The 23,075-nt window shown below is 41.5% G+C and overlaps 1 protein-coding gene and 1 long non-coding RNA gene across 8 annotated transcripts in view; one reads left to right on the top strand and one right to left on the bottom strand.

The window, feature by feature from the left end:
* Positions 1-1,587: 1,587 nt before the first annotated feature.
* On the top strand, positions 1,588-2,427 carry LOC121708952. Its single transcript, XR_006031801.1, has 2 exons — positions 1,588-1,841; positions 2,321-2,427. It is a non-coding gene; the product is annotated as an uncharacterized LOC121708952 (long non-coding RNA).
* Positions 2,428-17,968: 15,541 nt separating this feature from the next.
* Positions 17,969-23,075, bottom strand: part of cnksr2b (connector enhancer of kinase suppressor of Ras 2b) — a 91,604-nt gene continuing 86,497 nt past the window's right edge. For all 7 annotated transcript variants that reach the window (XM_042091903.1, XM_042091906.1, XM_042091907.1 and 4 more), the window contains one exon: positions 17,969-19,092. In XM_042091903.1, coding sequence (XP_041947837.1) covers positions 19,045-19,092 — 48 coding nt within the window. In that variant the 3' untranslated portion in view covers positions 17,969-19,044. The remainder of the gene's footprint in view (positions 19,093-23,075) is intronic.

The following is a 23,075-nucleotide window of genomic DNA, read 5'->3' as shown; positions in this document are numbered from 1 at the left end:
GTGCAAGGCTTCACAATACCAATCTTGCTCCAGCGGCGAGTTCACAACACATGATTGAGAAGATGTCTTCACAAGACACCATATGATTGGCTCAATGTATTCACATGTTGACATTTTGCCGAGGAAGGGGTGGGATATGTGTAGACAACGGCCGTTACAAACTAACCCCATGCATTTCTATAGAGGATTTTGAGTGCTGTGTCTCCTCATTAGAAAGTCTCTGGCAAAACACACTCAAGCATTGTGTCTTGCCCACCCAAAGAAAGTTTTTTTTCAGTTCTGTACAGTGTGCAGCCTCAAACGTAGCTTGGATATAGAAGAGTCGGTGTTGTGTAATAGATAGTTGGTACATAGCCGGCGCAGCAGGCCTGTGTGTTAGGTAACCCCCCCCCCACACACACACACAAGAAAAACTCTGGCCATTTTTCACATAGATCTCTGTTTCTCAAAGTCACTGAATACTGTCGGTAAAAGAAAAAAAACCCGAAAACAACTACCTAGCGCAAGTTGCTACCTAGCTCATGTTGTTGCAGCCATAAGCTAGAGTAACCTAGCCTGGGTGTTCCCATGCTGCCTTGCGCGCGATTTGATTCACGCTGCTAAGGCAGCCTGGAGACCATGGAGCAAATTTTCGCCTGAGATAGGGAACCAATCACAGAACAGGGGGGAAAGCAAGACGATGATGAGCTATGCACAGACGCATTTGATGGACATCCATGGCACCCAATAAACGGATCTGGGCATTTTTTTAAAATACGAGAAAATGAACGTTTGGTTCCCAGACCACGTCTCATTGAGAAGTGGTGGCGCTAGCCAGGCTAAGAGTAACCAGGCAGCTACAGTACTATGGGTGGCATGATTTTAAACAAGAGTGTAACACTGTAGCTGCCTGGCTATTCTAGTTGGCAGGGATAGGCAAAAATACACCAAAATGTACCTTAAAATATCAAATAACCTCATTTTTAATATATCAAAATAAACTACAAAATGCAATAGCCGCACCTGTTATGGTGCTTTTTCTCTACGAAACTCCCCTTCGCTCGGTCTGAATAGTTCTTTTCTTTGCATCTTCCGTCAAGGGTTTTCGCTACTTCTTTGCTGGTTCTGCCATTATACACACACACACTGTTAAAGTGCCATAAGTAGGCTGGTTTACCAAAATGACAAAAAACAGTTGAATTTCTGAATAAAAATAATTTTGGTGCAGTTTTGACATCTTAAACGTGTAACCCCATGCACAAACATAACATGGTTGCAGGGAGGGGATGTCCTATTTTGGAATTTTACCCGGATACAACTCTTTTTTTGATTGCATGTATTGTGAACTTGTTGAATTGCGTGTGTCTTACGCCAATTGCGTGAGACTTGAGAAACCTGCCTGCATGTGTGTGTGTTTTTATGTGTGTGTGCATGGATGCATGTAGCATCCCTTTCTCCATTCCACAGTGGGGAGAGGTTCACCTTGTCTAAATAACAATTCTATTTCCTTATTAGTTGCATACTTGAGGTTGAAGATATTTAGGCACATCAAGTTTCTTACACTCTAAACCCAGATTTAGTTGTAATAAATATGTTAGGTGGTCACTACTAATGTTTATGTGTTTTGTGAAAACTCTGTCATAACTAAAAGAAATTAGTTGATTGTACTATTTAAGTGAAATATACAGTGCACTGATCATGTTAAGCAGAGACAACGATACATTTTATGTTTTTGCAAGGCAGAGGAGGGGTCTAATAAAAATTCTGCCCATCAACCGTTCCTCCTGCTTCTCAGTCCACACAGAGACATGAATGACTCCATGCATCGTGCTGCTGTGACAAATAGGCTACTACATCAAATGGTGGGTGAACTTTCTGATGAACTTGTTGAAAAATTAAAATTCTGATGAAATAACCGAAAATTATCTTCAGTTTGACCAATAGTTAGCTAAATGTTTAACTGGGAAAACTAAGGTAACATTAGCTTCGTTGTTAGCATGCTAGTAGTCTTTCGGACAGTTAGCTCATGGTAGCTACCTTCCAATGGGTGTGTATGGCAGATTATAACAATATCACATATGTTTTCGTATAAATATACCTGTCTTGGTGCTACTTAGTTTAATTCAGACTTTATCATTGAAATTGGTGTTTCTGTCTGTAGACAGTCTTAGCTAACCATAGCAGCACATGTTGGTTAGCTTTTGGCTAATGTTAGCCGATGTCCATTGTGTTGCATTCATAGGTGATATAGCAAACTTTTATTTCAACTGAGTAAATGAACATGAACTAAAAATGTGTTTTCTTGTGTTCTTTTTTATAGGTTCTTAGTCTTTTTTTATAGGTTCTTCATCTACAGTGGATGTGGAATATGTGGAGTGGAGTTTATGTGGATGTGGAGTTTAAATGTTGTTTGTTCATGATTTATCAATAATAAAAGGCATTCCTATACATTGTGATGAATTTCTCTTCAATTTTTAATAAAACAGTTAAATTAATACAGTAGCCTAATCTTAAAATAAAAAAACAATAGGCCTTTCTACAGAACTTAGTTCATATTTTAATGAGTTTTTTTAACATGCATTTTAACCTAGTTATTTTATTCACCCCTTGCAGACACGTGACTTAAGTCACGTGACGGCTCCATGCTGGACGGCAAAAAGATGGGAGACGGACGGCAAATTACATTATGTCATAAAGATTATGATGAACTGAACACCATTACTATAACATCTTTGTAGTTCAGTGTATTGCTGTTTGGGGTCTGATAGTCAAAGAAGATGCCAGTGGTGTTGTTAGATGAAATGGGTCATGATCGCAAATGTAAAGTTATTAAAACTGGTGGTATCAGCAAGGGGAGATAACGTTACGTTAGGCTACTGTAATTAACATTATGGTAAATGAACACCCATAAGTTTTTCTGGACTAAAATATTGCAAAGCGATTTGGTTACTTTATTTGTCTTGCTTTTATCAGTTGTAACATAGTCAAAACGTTAAGAATGTCATATCAGAACATGAAATAATAACTAGCTGCCACACTTAGAAGCTAGCTATTCTAGCTAACGTTTATCGTAGCTCATAGTGCTAGGGCTAATGTAACTCGTCAGTTTGTACGTTGCCCAGCGAATAAACTTACTTCTTACATGTCTTAAGTTAAAGAATTGAAAGAAATAGGAAATAAAAAAAAAACTTTTTCACATATAGTATTTTGCAGTATTTTCAAAATACAAAAATACACACCAATAAAGTATTTTTATACAAAATACAGAGCCATTTTCTTCAACCCAATAAAATACAAATGACAAAATACTATTTTTCATTTGAAACACATATTACATGTTTCAGAAATACTACCCATCCCTGGGAACAGGCAGATTACATCTTTATAGTTGGCCATATGATGACATACTTAGGTTAATACTGTATTTCACCAGTTAGGGCACCAAAATGGCCAGTAGCTGCACTGTGTAGCCTATCTTGACATGTCTTTAAGTTTTGGGTTACAATATACAGGTAGTGGGCTCTCTGTTGATTTTAATGAGTAGGCCTAAGCCTAAAGTTACAGCATTTCTATCACAATTGACCAGACCTGGCTATGATTGTTCCTTGTATTGCATCATGAGCCATCACTGCACCTATTGCATTCTACTGTAGCCTTAAGCCTAGCTCAGTCATTATGTTGTACCACATCACCCTCCATTAGAAGTGCAATGAACTGCATTGAGCATAATAAACTGCATTTAGAATTCCAAATCCATATTTCTAGATATTTTGGTAAAAGTAACTTAAAAGTAATACAATAGTAGTGCCTTACAATTCAGAGACGGTCATATTATAATGTAATGAATTACTTTGAAATGACAGTAATAAGTAATACATAATATATTACGATTTTGAAGTAACTTGCCCAACACTGATTAAACCACATGTCACTGCTTGACTAAAGGAAAAATATAGGCTACTGAACATGCTTGGAGATCGTCATAGTTGACAGAAATTATGATTTGTGCTAACATGTTGTAGAAACACAACCACAGTTAGGCCTATTTGGTGCAAATCTTCTACATTGGTTATAGTCAGAGATTCACATTAACTGATAGGCTATCACCACAAGTGTATACTAAACGTTTTTGTGTGCCGTCATCACATTTTTCAAAATTAGGCTACCTTCGTTACTAACCTACCAGATACTTTTTACGTGCATCGACTCGCGATTGATTGTGCATCTAATGTAACACTCTTGGAGAGACTTCCATTTTCCAAGTTCCACTTTCACTGTCGTTGTGAGCTAAAAGGCTACTATATGGGAAATACTTTGAAGTTCCTTTTGAGTCCAAACATGAATAGGTTTTCTTTAACCTGTGCTACACTTTTCCACCAAGTTGTGCGAAAATTGTAGGTAGGCCTGCCCGGAGTTTTTTTTTTTATGTTGACAGACAAACCGCACTACAGTAGCCTACATGGTGCAGTAAATGGAAGCTCTTCGTAGCGCGTGCAACTTACGTCTATAAAAACAATATATTTATGGAATACAATTAGACACCTCTGATTGCTGTTTACGGTTAAACTGCGATGATGTGAACACCAGCCAGCGGAGAGCACTTATAAAGCCTAGGCTACCATGCATGGACTCGTAGGCTGTATTTCCCCACAAACCAAGCGGCTGCTTGGACAAATCCACTTGAGGGGTGGGGCAGGGGGGCGCGATCGTAACACACACTGAACCTGTCCATAGACATAATATACATAGACGCCGCATTGGCTGCTGGAAACAAGAAATGCGGCCGCCATCTTGGACCGGTCATAGCTTCTACTCCTCGTTGCGTTGCAGCAGAAGACACAAGATGACAGCACTGTGCAGCATAGGGAGGGAAAGTAATCTCATCGCCATCTAGTGGTTGCGTTCCTAGAGTTTAGCGGAGGGGATGGGATTTTTTTTTTAGAAAAAATATATCTCGGTGCACATTGGGATCTTAATTTAATGCCTTCCATATGTTAGGCACTGGGGTCACCTCTATTGCTTCGGCACTGGGGTCACCTCTATTGCTTCAAGTGGCCATACCTTATTTTTAGGATCAGTTGAATTGTTTTGAGTTTTTGTCGTAACATGGTGATAACAAACTACAGTTGCATGTGACGTCACAGGTTTGGGCGCTTAATCTCTAACTGATCAATACAGCAATTTGCTTAACTGGCTTACATATTTTTGTAATAACGGAAGGTGATGTAAACCGCGTGGTGATAACCTTTATGTCTGGATAACTGGTGTTGTGCTTCTACTCACATGAAGAGCTGGCATTAAGTGTTAAGTGGCAATGCTAACCAGGCTAATAAACAAACCATGCTACCGTGAGTAACGGCGAAGGGTAAAGTCACATGGCTTTTTTGTAGTTCGTTTATGAAACAAAAGTAGCAATTTCGATTTTTTTAAATAAGGCAAAATATGGTCTGACATTTTCACAGTTAGAAGATTATTACTGTATAGACACTGAAAATATTTTTGGTGGATAAGATCGCTGATTTGGCTTCACAGTATTTTTTTAAAAAATAGGTCAATGGGACTTAACATTGGAGCTGCTCTTCGATAGGAACGCAACCACTTGGGGCGCTGGTTTTCACTTTCCCTCCCTATGTTCCTTCTCAAATCGGCGGACCATACTCGGGGGATTTACTTTTCACAAGTAAGATTTAACATAACCGTACTAGAGAGCTGAGAAGGAGCAATCTTTGATATTACTGTATGAAAATCGTAGCCATCTAGCTAGGCTATGTTTACTCTGTGTTCACCCGGCTCTGAACTGAGACTTGATAAGTCATATTCCATAACACTGACTTAGATTACAACTGACACAAGAAGGCTATTGTAGAAATAAATCATACTAGATTTGGCCGGCGAATTTTACACAAGTGGCACAGACTAGCCTATTGGGCAATCGCTAGCTGCTACTTGTAGCTTAAGTGTGTTGGTGGTAGCCTCACTATTTCCTGAATAAAGTAACTTTTCAATAGCTCAACTTCTTTATTTATCAAGTAGCTTAGCCAGACAAGCTACACTTTTCTTGTCATGTGAAATTAGCACAATTTAAAGTAGCTTCCTATGTAGTGAACTAGCCTACTGCTGTGTTTGTGTTAGGCTACTAATACATTTGACTGGGTGGTAGTTTTGTGTAGTGTTTTATTCATGGCAGAGTAACTGATAGTTTAGCTCACTAAAATTTCGAAGTAGCTTGCCCAACACTGTATTATTCACATGTCATTTACCCTAACAAGAATAAGATGCCTCTCAAATTCCTTTTCATTCATTTATTTATTATTTTGTATCTCTCCAGAACAACTGCCTTGTTCAAGAAGACTGTGAATGAACTGAATGGTCTCCTCACACCCCTGGAACTGAGGAAGGTGCAGCTCTTCATTGCAGTACTGCAGGGCATCTGCTACACTGTGACTGAATGTTTGATTTATGAGCTCCACCTTCATCACCTCCCATTTTCCCATCGTCTGGTTGACTCAGTCCTCTTTTATGGAGTTTACCCAGTTTACTATGCCATCTTATTTGCCCACCTGCTGTCTGAAGCACTTTTGTTCTCAGCCAAAGTGTACCCAAGTAATTTTAGCAATACAAAATGACATGCACCAGTTGTCGAAATCATAGAACCAACTGCATTACTGTAACTCTGTCTCACTGAGCCTGTGAAGACACTCCCTGATTCTTTACTGATTGCAATGAACGGGTTGATCTTAGCAGTTTCTAAAATGTTTCTTAATTCCTTTTTATTTAATCTCTTCATTGGGGCTGGAACCTTTCTGTAAACTGTAAATAACAGATGCTGTTGATGAACACATTGACACTGTACAAGTGACAAGTCACCTTTTTGTCTTGAATTGATGAACTGTTACACTTACTATGCCAAACCAATGTCTGTTTTTTAAGGATCAGAAACAAACCTACAAACTTGCACTTTACAATATTTATGGAACTTGTCTAACAAATGCTGAAAATGTTAATGGATTTTTTTTCTGTAAATTTAACTCATTAAAACTTGTATCAAACCAGTTTTTGTCTATGCTGTCAAACGTGGATTAGTTATGTTCCCAGTTTTTATATTGGATGTCATCACTTTATAATATATCATATATATCAGAATATTCTATTACTGTTAAGCCCACTATGAATATTAAAATACACACAACCATGTTTCCTGTATCATACAGCTTTTCTACTGGGAGGTTTACAACTTATTCTGAGTCGATTTACCCAAATTTGTCACTAAACCACATAGGCCTACTTGGAATACCCCTCAGATGTCTGAATGGCACTGATCTCACTTAAATGTTTATGGAACCTTTCTGTGGACTGTGAATAATGCTGCTGATGGAACTTTTCTGTCAACTGTGAACTATATTTAACTCATTAAACTTGTATCAAACTAGTTTTGTCTATGCTGTCAAACACGGATTATGTTCCCAGTTTTGATGTCAGGTCACTTTATCATATATCAGAATATTCTATTACTGTTAAACCAACTATGAATATTAAAATACGCTAAATCATGTGTCCTGTATCATAGCTACATGTATGACCTTTGCAGCAAAAAAAACCGCGTGAGAATCTGTTCGGTATTCAGTGAGATATGATTAATTAAGTGCGCTGACAGCTCATCTCACTGGCCAAACAGATTACACTGAGTGGAGTGGATGACCGGTCCAAGATGGCGGCTCCAAATCTCGTCAGCGCTAGTAAGGAGTAGCGGTCGATGCGGCGTCTATGTATATTATGTCTATGGAACCTGTCATGAAGAGGCCAAAATGATTGACCTGTCACCCCCCAATCCAAATGGATGCAACTGCATTTATAGGCTAAGCCTAGGTCTACATGACGGGCCGCAAATAGGCTAAATAACTTTAAAAAAAAAAAAATCCCGGAGGTCACCGGCCCACCGGGCATTTGCGCGGTTGTACAGATTACCAGTCCGAGCCTGCTTAAGGATATTTCAGTCTGGATGGTGGGGGGGGGGCGTGAGGCACCTGATGCTAGAACCACTCCACTCCCGCCCTCCCCTGCCACTAACTATTGTATTGTTGTTAAAGGGACACCAGGCAACGTTTTCGTGTCATCTTCGTAAATCGGTATATGGTTGAATGACAATACAGGGCAAATGAAGACTCTCTCGCCCGCCCCTACTGCCTGTAGGAAGAATATCCTGCTTGCAAGTTCAGTGTATCGTACCTGCCGACCGAAGCAGGACCAGTTTACATCCTGCATCCACAGCAGAGAGGCAGGCTAACAAAACGCTAGCGATTGTTGCAAATCAGTAGCCTAGAAATCTAGACACACCCTAGCGGCGGCAAATTAATTTGCTCAGCCTGTACGTCTAGTATCAAACCATAGGGATTTCTATTGGCTGACGCCGTGGACCTCATCCAATCACAGCGCTCTATTTTGTTAGAGAGTCTTAAGGCGGGCTTAACAGGATAACGACAGTCCTGCGACGGTGAACAACAAGGAAGGTGGCTATGGCGAACGAAGAGCGGTTGTTTGAATCGGCGTTGGCGTCAACTTTGGAGAAGTTGGACTTGTGCTTTTCTTTGAAAGTTGAGCAACACAATGCACTTAAGTCATTCCTTTCGAAGAAGGATGTATTGCCGTTTTGCCGACCGGATACGGATATGGTCGTAGCGCTGGCCTATTGCATGCCTAGGCAGTTTGAAAGACAATTCTCTGACCGCCCCTTGGATTAAGCGAGGTGAATGGTTCGATGCCAGACTAAACATTTCAATGATATAGGATGGCCCGCCAGGCTAAGGTTTTATAACAATGCTACAAATTTTTTGGCAAGTGCTACAAATCTATTCACCTTTGCAGCGCCAGTAGGCTACTTTGTGTGCGGCCCGCAAACACATTCCAAACAAGCATACACAAAAGTTTCAAGAGTGGGGGATGGAGTAGAAGATGGAGACAAATTCATTTATATGATTTATTCTCGCGGTATGGATGTACAGAGGGTCCCCGTTAAAAATTGACACTTCATTCACGATCATGGTGATTCACGCAGCTGGGTGACATGTAAGTACAACTGCAGCCGCTTGGGGGCAGCATAGTCCGCTGTGGCGTTCAACGGTCGAACCGGATGGCGCATTCGACAACAAGGGCTGTGATTGGCCGAGTTTTCAGCGCGTTTCTCTGTTTTTAGCAGCCCCTGCAACATGCTAATCCACTGTAGCCTAAGCTTTGTACATAATGTTAAACATAGTTTTGGATTCAGTGGCAAGATTTCTTGATTGTATAGTGCCTGTCTCTCAGTAATGTTTTAAAATGAGAGCTTCGTCAGCTGGCAGTAGGCTACTTTGTCGGTAGTCATGAGAAGTTCGCTTGCTAACAGAACATAAAAATGCTGCCCAGAAACCTTGTGAATAGTTCTGACACTAACGAGGTTGAAATATAGCCTTTGCCTACAGCATCTCCTTAACAGTAATGTTAACAAAATGACAGCATTCATATGACAAAGGAAAACGAATCCGGTCACTCAAGACTGTGCCGCAGCCGTGGGGCAGAAGACGCTTGGTGGCCGTCCACAACGTTATAAACTTAACCTAAATAGTCGGCTGCTGTAAGCTACAATCGGATTTTATTGTATACCCCTGTTGTCTCAATGATGATAACATCTCATTTCCGACTATATTTCAAAGTGTGCCGTTCATTTGCATTATTAACATAACATCGTATTTTGTCATTTTTCATGCATTCCGTTAAGGATATTGAACATATTTAACATTCTCTAACCATCGTGATTTCGAATTGGTGCAGTTGTCAGCACAAAAACTCATTTTATTCTTTTGCTCTTTTGCATTGCTCTATGCTGTTCTATGGTGCTTTCTGCCTCTTGGTTGCGCACGCATGTTTTCGTGACGTTTCATAGAAATCAATATATAATGAGCGCATAAAACGACTTGTTGACGTTTTGGGACATTAATCTACATGTAGGCTACGTTAAGCTTTAAGGATTGTATGTCCTTAATTTATTTATATAGGCCTATTTAGGCTACTTGCGCAAACCCTGGATACTTTTATTGCCACACAACAATATTGGTGGTATTTGTTACATTAGCTTCAAAAGGCACCGCTTCAGAAAGCTGCACTGCTTGTGAAAGAAGGGGGTGGGGGAGGGGAGCTTGCAGCCAAATGTCGGAAAAATGCATAGCCTACAACACAGAACCCGCTTCTCGCATTAGTCACTGACAGTAGACACGCTTCAAGCTAATGACTTTCACACATTTTGAATGATTTACAGTAGGCCTAGACACATTAGCGCTCCACGTGTAGAGACTGTGCAGAATACAATGTGTGAATGATGCTCAATGATTTGCCAATAGCCTATAATAGTCTTCTGCTGGGTTGCATGTACTGTATAGCCTACAGTTTTACTGTACATTTTTTCAGCCTTTATTGGTTAAATGACCATTTTTATTACGAAAATATTTCTTAACTTCAAAAACTCAGTGTCTAAAACTCGGTGTCATTCAGACTCAACCCTCTTGACGTTTGGTGATTAATTGACAGCTGTTTTGGGACACGTTAAACTTTCTTTATAATGAGCGCATAAAACGACTTGTTGTTTGGGACATTAAGCTACGTTAAGCTTTTTCACGTTAAGGATTGTATGTCCTTAATTTATTTATATATTTAGGCTACTTGCGTAAACCCTGGATACTTTTATTGCCACACAACAATATTGGTGGTATTTGTTACATTAGCTTCAAAAGGCACCGCTTCAGAAAGCTGCACTGCTTGTGAAAGAAGGGGGTGGGGGAGGGGAGCTTGCAGCCAAGTGTCGGAAAAATGCATAGCCTACAACACAGAACCTGCTTCTCGCATTAGTCACTGACAGTAGACACGCTTCCAGCCTAATGACTTTCACACATTTTGAATGATTTACAGTAGGCCTAGACACATTAGCGCTGTCAATCAGACTCAACCCTCTTGACGTTTGGTGATTAATTGATAGCTGTTTTGGGACACGTTAAAAAAAACTCTTTATAGTAGGCCTACAATATCCCAATATTGTATTGTGTTTGGCTCAACTGTCTCTGAAAAGGCATTTTTGGCATTCTGAAATGAAAAGGCATTTTTGTTTTGCGAAAAACGTTTTTTATTTGGATTTCGATTCAAATCATCGAGTTGGCTGGTTGCAAATGACATGTCAAGTCCATTTCAAGTCAATGTAAAATGGAAGCAGGAGCAGTAGGGGATCCCATAGCCCTGGGAAGATCACATTCCAGTTGGTCCTCCATTTAAGGCTATGACCTGCTCAATGACTTTGTCCAGGTGATCTATGTAGTTATTGCAGACCTTTGTGGTGAGTTTGTACCTCCAAAATGACTCTATTGCTGAGATCAGTTCGTCTCTGCTCGTGGGTTTGGCCTCGCAGCGAATATATCGTTTCATCGAAGCCCAGACTAACTCTATGGGGTTCAGATCCGGCGACTCTGCCGGTGTTGGCACCCAGTTGATCCCCTCACTCTGAATGCAGGCTCTGACACTGGTAGCGGTGTGTTTTGGATCATTGTCTTGGAAGAATCTATGTGTAGACATGAGGAAACGCTCTCTCAAGTATGGACCGGCAACTTTTTTGATGATCTCTTCCGCGTAAAACTGTTGATCCATAATACCATCAAAAATGAGGAGTGGGCCCGGGCCACAACGCGAAATTCCACCCCAGACGTGCAGTTTGACTGGGTGCTTAACTCTAGGTTTTGCCCTGCCCCTAAAGTTTGTCTTTCTCCAGCACTGCAATGCAAAACGTTCCAGTGCCACTGTTGACTCATCGGTGAAGAGAACATCATCAAACTTTTCACCAGCAGTCCTCCATTCATCTCTAACAATGGCAGTGAAACACTGCTATTTATCTTGACCAGTGGGTGTGAATTAGTTACGCCCCTTCGCAGCTCCTCCCCCGCTCGTGATATAAATATATGTTCAGCTGACAGTAAAAGTTATTCTGCTGTAGCTATCTCCAAAATGGAATCTACAAGCCTGTCTACTGTGATGGAGACCAGAAGTTTCTACGGCGGGAAAGAAGTAAGAGGACCCCCTTCCAAAGTGGTGAAGACTCTCTTCCCACCGAAGGAGAACTCATCTCCTGGAGCTGCGGGTGTGCAAAAAAGAGTAAGTTTTACATCAAGTAGCCTAAATGTTGATGTTTGGAGAATCAGAAGTTACTTTGCTATTACTGCAGTATATTAAAATATCTGTTCATATATTATATATATTATCTACAGGCTCTAATTTTTTGTAATGTTTCTGTGTTACAGGTGACTGCAGTGAAACGTCCGCCATCATCTTTGCCGAAAGCAAAACGTCAGAAGCGTTTCGTCCAAAAAAAGGCGGTAAGTGTTATTGTGTAGTCTAGGCCTACAATGGAATAATAGGTTGCTGTGCAGTAGCCTACTGTACCTCTACGTAAGGTCAGCGCCCTTGCTTAACATGACTTGTGACTTATCTATAATACAGGCAGCTGTTACAAAGCTGGTTCTGGACCATCATGAAGACAGGGTCACACATCTGGAAAGCCGTCTGGCCGACAGAACAGCGCAGCTTGCAGCAGAGAAAGCTCGAGTAGCCGAGAGAGACGCCGAGAATGATCGGTTGAAAGCGGAGGTCAACAACCTCAAACGAGAGCTTCAACAACTCCGAGAGACCAGCCACTTGGAGAGCCACAGAGACATTTTACAGGAGATGAGAGCTGGAATCGGAGAACTTCAGGCGACGCTATTGTGAGCAGAGAAGTTATTCGACGCCTGAGAGACCAATCCCCAGGTGCACCTCGACACCAGCTCCAGAAACGTCCTCCTTGCAGATGTCTCCATTGGCCCTCTCCGTCACACTCAACGACAGCATCCAAGTTCACACGCAGACGTGACCTTGCGTGATGTTGGTCCCGAAGACCACGCTAAGATTCACCAACAGAGCTACGGCCAAGTGGGCAGATACGGATGCCTGCTCTTCAGGTCCATCGTCACAGAGGAACACTATAAAGCCTGGAGCAAAACCACCAACTGGGATGGAGCGAAGGGCAAGCGAGCACTGCCGCAGAATGTGAAAAACTTTGTGGTCTCAACACTACAACGAAAGTTCCCTGCTATGGGGAGGAGTGAACTGAAGGACTGCATCAATAAGATCAACGAATTCCTCCGCACAACACGCAGATCTTCCCAGGGATTCAACGTGCTTTAAATTTAGACTGTAGAATGTAGAATGTAGACTGTTCATTATTTCAATAAATACGTTTTCTCTGAAGCACTTTCCCGACTTCGTCTTTCTATAGGCTAAGCATATCATGGAGATAGAGTAGAAAACTGGATTTAACTAAACAAATGAAACTAAGTAAACTGATTGTTTACTCTACAGTAGGCTATGTTCCCCCTCTCAGGCTGTACAGTAGGCCTATTGAAAGTAGGCTAATGAGCTCAATAGACACGTTAGCGCTTCCATTAGGAAACTTTCGTTGCAGACTTTCACAACTGATTGTTTAGCCTACAGTAGCCCTACTCTACAGTAGCCTAGGCTATAGGTTATGTTCCCCCTCTCAGGCTGTACAGTAGGCCTATTGAAAGTAGACTAATGAGCTTAGACACATTAGCGCTTCCAGCCTAATGACTTTCACACATGAATGATTTACAGTAGACACATTAGCGCTCCACGCAGTGGCGTAACTAGGCCTAGTAGGTGCAGCAAGTGCAGTCGCACCAGGGCCTGTGACCTCCGTCGCTACCCCCGCAATGCAATTGCTGGAAAATTCTATACCGGTCCTTTCTGACTACCTGCGTGCCTTTGACCAGGCCAAGGCTACAGCGCAGACACTCGCAAATAAATGGGGGTTCAGAGTACATTTGAAAATGTTAGAGCACGGAGAGTGAAGCGTCACTTTGACGAACTATCGGAAGATGAACGCTTAACCGATGCAGATAGATACTTCAAAGTGCAGGTATTTAATGCAACTCTGGACATCATAATCAGTCAGCTCTCCCAAAGATGTGCAAGCATGCGGGAAACTTGTCATGTGTTTGAGTCTTTACGTCCTATGATCCTTCAACTCGCAGGTGATGATTAACTGCTTGAAAAGGCAGTACGTTTGTCAGACCATTATAGCATGGACATTGCACCGACATTCCCAACACAACTCCTCTCATTTAGGTCTTGCTTTAAAGCAGAGATTTCACAGAAGTCATCTATTTTTCAACTTGCCAAAAGGCTGGTGGTAGATTATGACAGTGTAACATCCACATTCGGGGAAGTGTGTACTGCTCTCATGTTATTTCTACATTGCCTGTGACTGTGGCAACAGCTGAGCGATCTTTTTCCAAATGTTCAACAATTGCTGGTGTACAGGCTATAATCAATTAGCTAAATCATTTGTCCAGCTGTTTAAACATTTGTTCGTGTTACATTCAAACGCAAAAGGTGCTTTGATATCTTTTTTGTTTAAACGTCGGCAAGCAGGCATGCTGCGGTTGCAATGAATGAGGATAATTGGTTTTATCTGCGTTGTTATTTTTTGCATTTTGAATATGACTCGCTCCAGCACGTCTACTTTTTTGCACGGTGCTTTCTTAAAGGAGCTGCACCATTTTCATATTAGAATGTTTTGTCAAGTGTAAGCTTAAACTACCGTGATCAAATTAAGTTTCCGTGCCCCCGCTGAAAGTCTCTTATGCTCTTATGCGCTTATCGTTACACTATCAAATCTATAAGTAACCGTGACAAATAGGGTATAAGATATATAAACTCACGCTATTGTATTATCATATATGTTTGGTAATGGCTCAGCTTTCTCTGATTGTTCTACTGACTTGGAAACTGCATCATGGAAGCAGTAAGTCAAGTCGCATCAAAAATAGTAGTGGCAGAACTCCAAAGTGACACCTTGTGGTTGTTTGTGTCAACTGCAGTTTGTGCCATTTCTGCTGAGAAAATGGGGATTGTGATTCCTGAAGGAACCCGTCCAAACTTAACGGGGACCCACTGTACAGGACTGAGCGGCGGTCATATTTTGTACCGCTATGCGGTACATCTAGTTACACTTCCGCCATTGGAGTCTATGGCAGCCCATAGAACGCAGAAAGTTTCGGGACACTCCACTGACCATTCACACTCATTTACGGACCTCTAAACCCAGCCATCTAGCGCCACCAACAGGTCAAAATCTGGCCGAAAATTGAACCGCTGGGTCTAAAGTTATGAAATTTGGCACACTGATTCAGCACTGTCCCATGATCACTCTCACCAAATTCCAGAACTCTATGCCCAACACTCTAGTGCATACCTGTCAACACTTTTTCCCGGGTTTCTCCCGTATTTCAAGGTCATCTCCCAGCACCCTCCCGTTTGTTATTTCTCCCGGAAAACTCCCGTAATTTGCATGGCCATTAAACTTTATTTTAAAATCATTGATCCATTCAGGTTGCCAGATTGTGTATGAAATACACCCTACACATACACGATCACTTAGTTTCAATTTCAACCGTTTTGTCATAGGCTAATACCTGGCAACCCAAAACCCAAATAAGGAAGCGGGTGCTGACTGCGCAGCCGGAGTCTCGTCGTAAGCAAGTGGGCTAGTTGAATAGCCTACTCCAGAACTAGCTGGAATTTAATTGATTAACACATCACATAAACTGTTATTGAGTGTTGTTGATACACTGAACTTGTGCCCTCGGAACCAAATCTGACAGCAAGCAGCTTTGGAGTTTTGGAAGTAGGCTGCAGGCAGGCAGCTGGTGGATACATAACTGGCATGCGTAAGGTAATGGTAAGGTAAAAGCAACGACCGTAATGCAGTGTTGAAACACGTGTATGAAACGTATTACATATGCAAACACAGATCCGGTATAAACACTGACCCCCCCCCCCCGCCCCGAAAAAAACTCCCGTTTTTGGAAAGCTAAATGTTGACAGGTATGCTCTAGCACCACCAATGGGTCGAACCTGGATTGCATTCACGCATGTGACCATTGAACGGTGCGTCCGATTTTCACATATCAGGCACCGTTGGAATCCCTGGACCGACCTAAGTTTAATGACCCCTATTACATCACTTTCCGCCATATTGGACCTCCGCCACATTGGATTTAGTCCAAACTCTACGAAAAGTTTCAGTGGTCAGAAATTTCATCCGATTTTCATGGAACTTGGTGGAGATGATCTTCTGCCCGATCTACTCAGATTTTTCAATTTAATTTTTGTTTGCCCGTGACAGCCAATCAAATATGGTGATGAACCCGCCAAACAGGAAGTGGACTAACATCTCTGTGGTACTTTGAGTTAACATAACAAAACTCGATACCATTAGTCATTTCTCAAAGAGTATGCTACATCATGCAACAGTTTCTCTAAAAGTTTTCAACATTACAATATTCTAGAGCAGTGTTTCTTACCGGGGACCACTGGTGGTCAGCAAGCTAACCCAAGTGGTCCGTGAGCAGACATGATAAAATATAAAATAGATCAGTTGTTTGCAATATTGAACCAACTTGTTAATCCAAACAGTTCTGCAACACTGCCTATGTAAGTTACGTCAGTTTAAATCATATGAATCTTCTGACACAATAAGCAAGGTGCAAATACGATAAGCAAGGTGGTTAAGTGAGTAGGCCTATTGTGTAATATAGCCTACTGTTACAGTTTTTTTAGCTAGATGGTTAATGAGGTAATTTATTGGTTAAGTGGTCCTTGGTCTGAAAAAGTTTGAGAAACACTGTTCTAGAGCATAGGAGATAAAAGAAAGTAAAGAACTTCCTGCTCTGCGAGACCAAACTACGCTCATCGTTATCTCTCAGACTACTCCACTTCCTGCTCTGCGAGACCAAACTATGCTCATCGTCATCTCTCACACTGCTCCACTTCCTGCTCTGCGAGACCAAACTATGCTCATCGTCATCTCTCACACTACTCCACTTCCTGCTCTGCGAGACCAAACTACGCTCATCGTCATCTCACACACCACACAGACTATTCCACATCAGCCATGTCATCTTCACTGAGCAACATCCAACAGTTTATTGATAAAAGTTTTTTTTTTTGCATCGACAAGAAAGATTCAATACATCAAAACATCTTCAGGAACCACAATGTGAATGACAGGGTGTTGAACCTGCAGAAACCATGATATTGCACACATTAAAGCATACAAAAACCGTTTACAAACAGTTTCGGATAAATATCATGCATACAAAAATAGACACTGTTTTTTTTTTTGCAGAGATCATTGTTACATCATCATTGTTCACATTATTGCTACCCGTTGTCTTTTTCTTCGCCTCTGAGTGCAGAGTTTCAAGTTGACCTGGTAGGTAGCTTCAGACAAACAAGACATGAGAAAAACCCGACATGAAGCACAACACACACTTGCACTGCAGATCTCGTACACACACTCTCCAGTTGTGTTTGGCACGTTATGCTCCCACCATGAGGTTTTCTTTTCCATTTCTCTGACCAACAAACAGACCACAGAGGAAGCACTGCACACTCGACAGGCGCACACAGACTCCAAAACCCAGGTATGTACAGACACCATGGACAGTGGTCATGCAACAGAGAAGCAACAGCGCACCATTGGTGTCCTGTTTTTTTTCTTAAGGGTCTTCTCTGAATATATCTTATATATAAATGAGAATTAGAGAGGGCGTAAGGTGATTCAGTGCGTGAGGAGGGACAGGAAGTGTGTGAGAGAGAGACATAGAGAGAGTGAGAGAAAGATGGAGAAACAGAAAGATTAAAACTTCTGAAGTAACTCCAGTGTTCTGGCCTGAAAGGTGAAGAATGAGTCTGACACAAAAACAGGCTCAGTACTTCCCATCACTAGCGTTCAATACAGCTAAGAAAAGGGGCTATCATAATAATCAAATACCTACAGGTAGTCTGTGTGTGTGAGAGAAAGAGAATGTGTGTGTGTGTGTGTGTGTGAGAGAGAGAGAATGTGTGTGTGTGTGTGTGAGAGAGAGAGAGAATGTGTGTGTGTGTGAGAGAGAGAGAGAGAGAGAATGTGTGTGTGTGTGTGTGTGTGAGAGAGTGCAGAAACTGATTTAATGACCATGTAATGCAGAGCTGCTGACAGAAACAGCTGTCCCCCGCCATAAACCTCAATAGAATGTAAAGTGTGTTACCATGGTGCTTTGCAGAAAAGGCCAGAGGGAGACGCAGTGTCCAGCTAATCTACCCTGTCAGAGGTAACCTGGAAACCACTTAACCATACTTATGGACCGCTTCAGTTCATGCAGCCATTGACAAACAGCTATTGTGTCTGTGAGCAGCGTTGTGTGTGTGTGTGTATATGTACGTGTGAGACAAAAAAAGAGAGAGAGAGAGAAAGCAAGGATGCAAAACATCACATAGAAAAAAAATAGAGTCCAGATTCTGCAAAAGGAACAGACATGTGATATACTCTGAGTGAGAGTGCATAGGGTGAGAGAGGGCAGGGGCCCATGGAGGTCAGGGTGATGCCTATAGAGGTCAGCAGGCTCTAGAGTTGACCTGGGCTGGACCGAGAGCTGTCCTGAGGCTCTGCTCTGCTAGGCTCTCTTTGGCTCCCAGGGGGTTGACAATAACAGTAGTATGCACAGGAACAGTCAGGGTGGCGTTCCCCCCCCCCCCATGAAACCGGCTGGGCTACGGTTCTGAAATGAGCAGATGGAACCAGACCGGACGGCGCCGCAGTCAGATCTCGGACGGAGGCCGCCACAGTGTGGGTTCTGAGCCGGTTCTGATCCAACTCTCAGCTCTGCGTGTAGCCCAGGCTTCAGAGAGAGACTCTCTCCCACTCTCGTGTGTGTGTGTGTGTGTGTGTGTGTGTGTGTGTGTGTGAGAGAGAGATGGAGCTCTGCTCTAGGAAGGGAGACGGTGAGGGTGGAGGAGGGTGGAGGAGAGGCAGGAACGATGGCGTGAATTTGCCGCAGTTTGCTCTGGTGTGACGTGACGTGACATGGTTTGGCGTGACGTGGTTTGGCGTGACGTAGTTCTGCTCCATCTCCTGCGCTGTTGTCAAGGCCACGTTAACGCTAGGCTGCGCTAACGCTAACCTAAATATCCAGATGGCCGGTCTGAGTCCTGTAGGGTCACGTCCTGGAAAAAGGACACACACACACACGGAGGATTGAAAGAGCATAAACATACCATATGACACCATATCAGACACCATATAATATGCATACCATATGACACCATATCAGACACCATATAATAAACATACCATATGACACCAAATAATATACATACCATATGACACCATTACATATAATATACACACCATATGACACCATATAATATACATACCATATGACACCATACCAGACACCATATAATAAACATACCATATGACACCACATAATATACATAACATATGACACCATATAATATACATACCAAATGACACCAAATAATACACATACCATATGACACCATATAATATACATGACACCAAATAATATACATATAGTACCATATGACACCATGTAATATACATACTGCCTTTCCCTGGCTGTTGGCTGCAGCAACTCAAGCTACGTAGGTAGTAGCCTGATTTGTAGTACTGATTTGTGTTTGTTTTGTGTTTATGTTGGTTTTGATCCAATTTGACCGCTTTGCTATGTTGCCCACCCAAAATGTCTACCAGCCCACCCAAATGTAGTAGGCTAGGTTAGAACCAGCAATGCCCTGCCATAGGCACGATATTTAGGCTACCTCTGTTAGGTCTACAAAAAGTCGCGAATTAAGGAGTTTCCTGATCGGGGAAACTTTTCGGTCCGCGGTTCTATTATATCATTCAATTGTGCCGCAAATTAACAGACAGAAACCGGGCGTAATTTAAATGCATAGCTCAGTAGACCAGCAATCTACTCGTCGAGGAGGCTCATAATTTGAGAAACGCTGCAGATAAACAGAGAAAGCTCTGGGAACAGAACGCAGGCATGATTTTGTTGTCATGCGCTATTATGGAAAATTAACTTTATAAAGACCTGCTCGGCCAAATTTTTGAGATTTGAGTGGGTGATGCCAATGTGAGTATTGAAAATAAACCAATGGGTCACTGTCATAACAATAAATACATATAGCCTAAATTATAATTACATCGGCGATTTGGCCCAAAATTGCGTCGGCCTACCGGGAAAATGCCCAATATGCCAGATGGCCAGCCCTGATTGGGGCAAAGCACAGGCGTAGCACTGCTACTTGGGTGCAGAGACATGACGCAACACGAGTACCTTGTCTCACTCGCCACAGCACAGACAATCTCTAGGCTACTCTTCAACCTCCCCAAGACTCTTGGTGATTCTGACCTTTCGACGATCGAAACTATCTCAGCAACAGAGATATGAAACTGCCCCAAACAGCCCCTACAAGATGCTCGGCATTTTTTGAGTGTGCGTCCTGAACATGAAATGCCACCCACTGATTGATTGCTGTCATTAACAGAATGGACCTAGACTAGGATAAGATCTTTTTTTTAGGATAAGATCTTTAAACAGACCAAAGGTTGTGCTATGGGCATGTTATAGCCCTTCGTATGCAGGTCTGTATCTGGGCAAATGAGAGGAAGACTTTGTTTTGAACCAAGAAAATAATGTGTATCACAAGTTAATGATGTATGTCTTTTTTGGTCTGGCTCAGAAACAGAGTTGAATGAATTTCATGGTTATCTGAATAGCGTTATCCCAAACATCAAGCTGTCTTTAGAATATAGTAAAGTGTGGCCATTTTTAAAAGATAACCAAGGAACCCTGCATGCATCAGTGTACAGAAACACAATTTTACACGCCAAGAGCTTCCATCCAAATTGGCTTGAAGAGAATGTCCCCATATGGGCAATTCCAGAGAGTGAAGAGCATCTGTGACCAAGACCATGTTTTTGAGAGTAAATCACTAGAAATGATGTCACGATTTAAGGAAAGGGGATATAGAAGTTCTACTTTTCAAAAAGCTTACACCAGAGCCAAACATGTAGACAGGTCATCACGACTACAAAGGAATACACCAAAACAAACAAAAGAGACCTGTATTTGTTACAACATACAGTACAAAGGCTAAACAGATAAAGCAAATCATACAAAAAAACTGGGGTATTATTGAGAGTGATGAGGTACTAAGTCAGGTCTTCCCTGAACCATCTCTCGTTAGTTTTAGAAGATGTCCTACCCTACAAGATAGACTGGTTCACAGTTATCTTAAAGCAGAAGGCAAACAAACATGGTTGGGCCCTAGACTCAGAGGTTCTTTCAAATGCCATCACTGTAACCATTGTGCTAATGTAAGACAAACCAAAACTTTTCATGATGTTGGCTCCCAAAAGGAATTCACTATTAACCATTTAATAAACTGTCAAACTACCTTTGTCATTTATAGATTGGAATGTCCTATGTGTGAAGTATTTTATGTAGGAAGACTGTTTACTGGACAGACTGGCTGAACACAGATACGCAATTCGCACAGGAAACATCAACTATCCCATGGCAAGACACTATATGGAACATTACAACAGTGACCCATCCACCTTACAGGCCTGTCAAGTCAAGTCAAGTCAAGTCAAGTCAAGTTTATTTATATAGCGCATTTCATACACAGAGGTCATTCAATGTGCTTTAAATAAACAAAACCAAATAATAATAACAAATACAAGCATAGAAGGGCAATATAGTCAAAGAATAGTTCAAAAGGTACCAAAAAAGGTAAAGATCATAATAAAAAGAAAACATAAAACACACAAGGTAAAATCATTTAATAATAGAGAATGATTAAAAAGACAAAATAAAAGACACAAGGTAGAATAATTCAGAAATTCAGATTCAGAAATTATAACTCAGTGCAGTTAGCAGAAAGCATCTGAGAACAGTTTGGTCTTAAGTCTAGATTTAAAACTGACTACAGTTGGGGCCTTTTTGATGTCATCCGAAAGTTGGTTCCAGAGCTGAACCGCATAGCAGCTAAAAGCTGCTTCACCATGTTTAGTTCTAACAGCAGGTTTTACTAACAAGTTTTTCTCCTGAGACCTGAGAGGTCTGGAGGGTGTGTATTTAGGTCCTGCTCCATTAAGTGACAAGCAGTAGTGCTTTAAAGTCAATTCTGTGACTTACTGGAAGCCAGTGCAGGGACTTAAGAATTGGAGTAATGTGGTCAGTTCTTTTAGTTTTTGTGAGAACCCTAGCCTGTGGGATTGACCACATTCCTCTGTCCATAAGAAAAGGCAATAGGCAAAGGCAGCCAAATCAACGGGAATCTTTCTTTGTTTGAAATTCATACACTATGCTTGTATTTGAACTTTTACGTGTCACCTATTTATGTATGTTCCTTTGATGAATTAATTTTGTGTGTATACGAAATGTATTTGTTAAGAAGTGGAAATGATGACATCTACTGCCTCTTGTGTGTACTAACACTTGTAACCTAAGCACCTTAGTTGCCAGATGGAGGCTTCTGATTGGTGGACTGTTAGTTCATAAGAAATTGTTCTTGTTTGAGATCTGCTTAACTCCCGGAAGAAGGCATGTAGCTGAAACGCGTTGGAGTTTTTTAGAAGGCTAACTTGACCAAGCCATAATAATAAAGGCTTTTTAACTTTTTCAATAGAGAGTGCCTTGGAGGTTACATGTTATTCCGTAGTTTGATAGTTTATATACTGAATGGATTATGGATAAATATGCCCGCAGGAGTTAGCCTACAATAACAAGGCTGCCTAATGAACATCTGTGAATAAACATGTATTTACCTTCATATTTCTTGATATTTATGTTGCAAAATGCCATCAGTCATTGATGATGATTGATTCTGTGATAGTTTCGGTTAGTTCCGTGGAGCAAATTAAATTGTTTAGGCTATTGAACCCATGGAACCACATCAGAAGATCCATCACAATATCACATGATCCAAGTCAGACGACAAATGGGAACGTGTTCAGTGATGTTCATCCATTTTCCTTTCTCATACTAGATAAGAGACCTGCATTCCATGCACAATAACGTTGCGTTGCAGGTGTAACGTTAACAATGAACTTGAGGCTGCTGAAGTTGGTATGGGCAGAAAATAGTTTTTATAAGATATAAATAATTTTACCC

Source organism: Alosa sapidissima, chromosome 5 (assembly GCF_018492685.1).
Source record: "Alosa sapidissima isolate fAloSap1 chromosome 5, fAloSap1.pri, whole genome shotgun sequence".
Taxonomy (NCBI): Eukaryota; Metazoa; Chordata; class Actinopteri; order Clupeiformes; family Clupeidae; genus Alosa; species Alosa sapidissima.
Note: the sequence above shows the minus strand (reverse complement) of the source record. Positions and strands in the feature narration are given on the sequence as shown.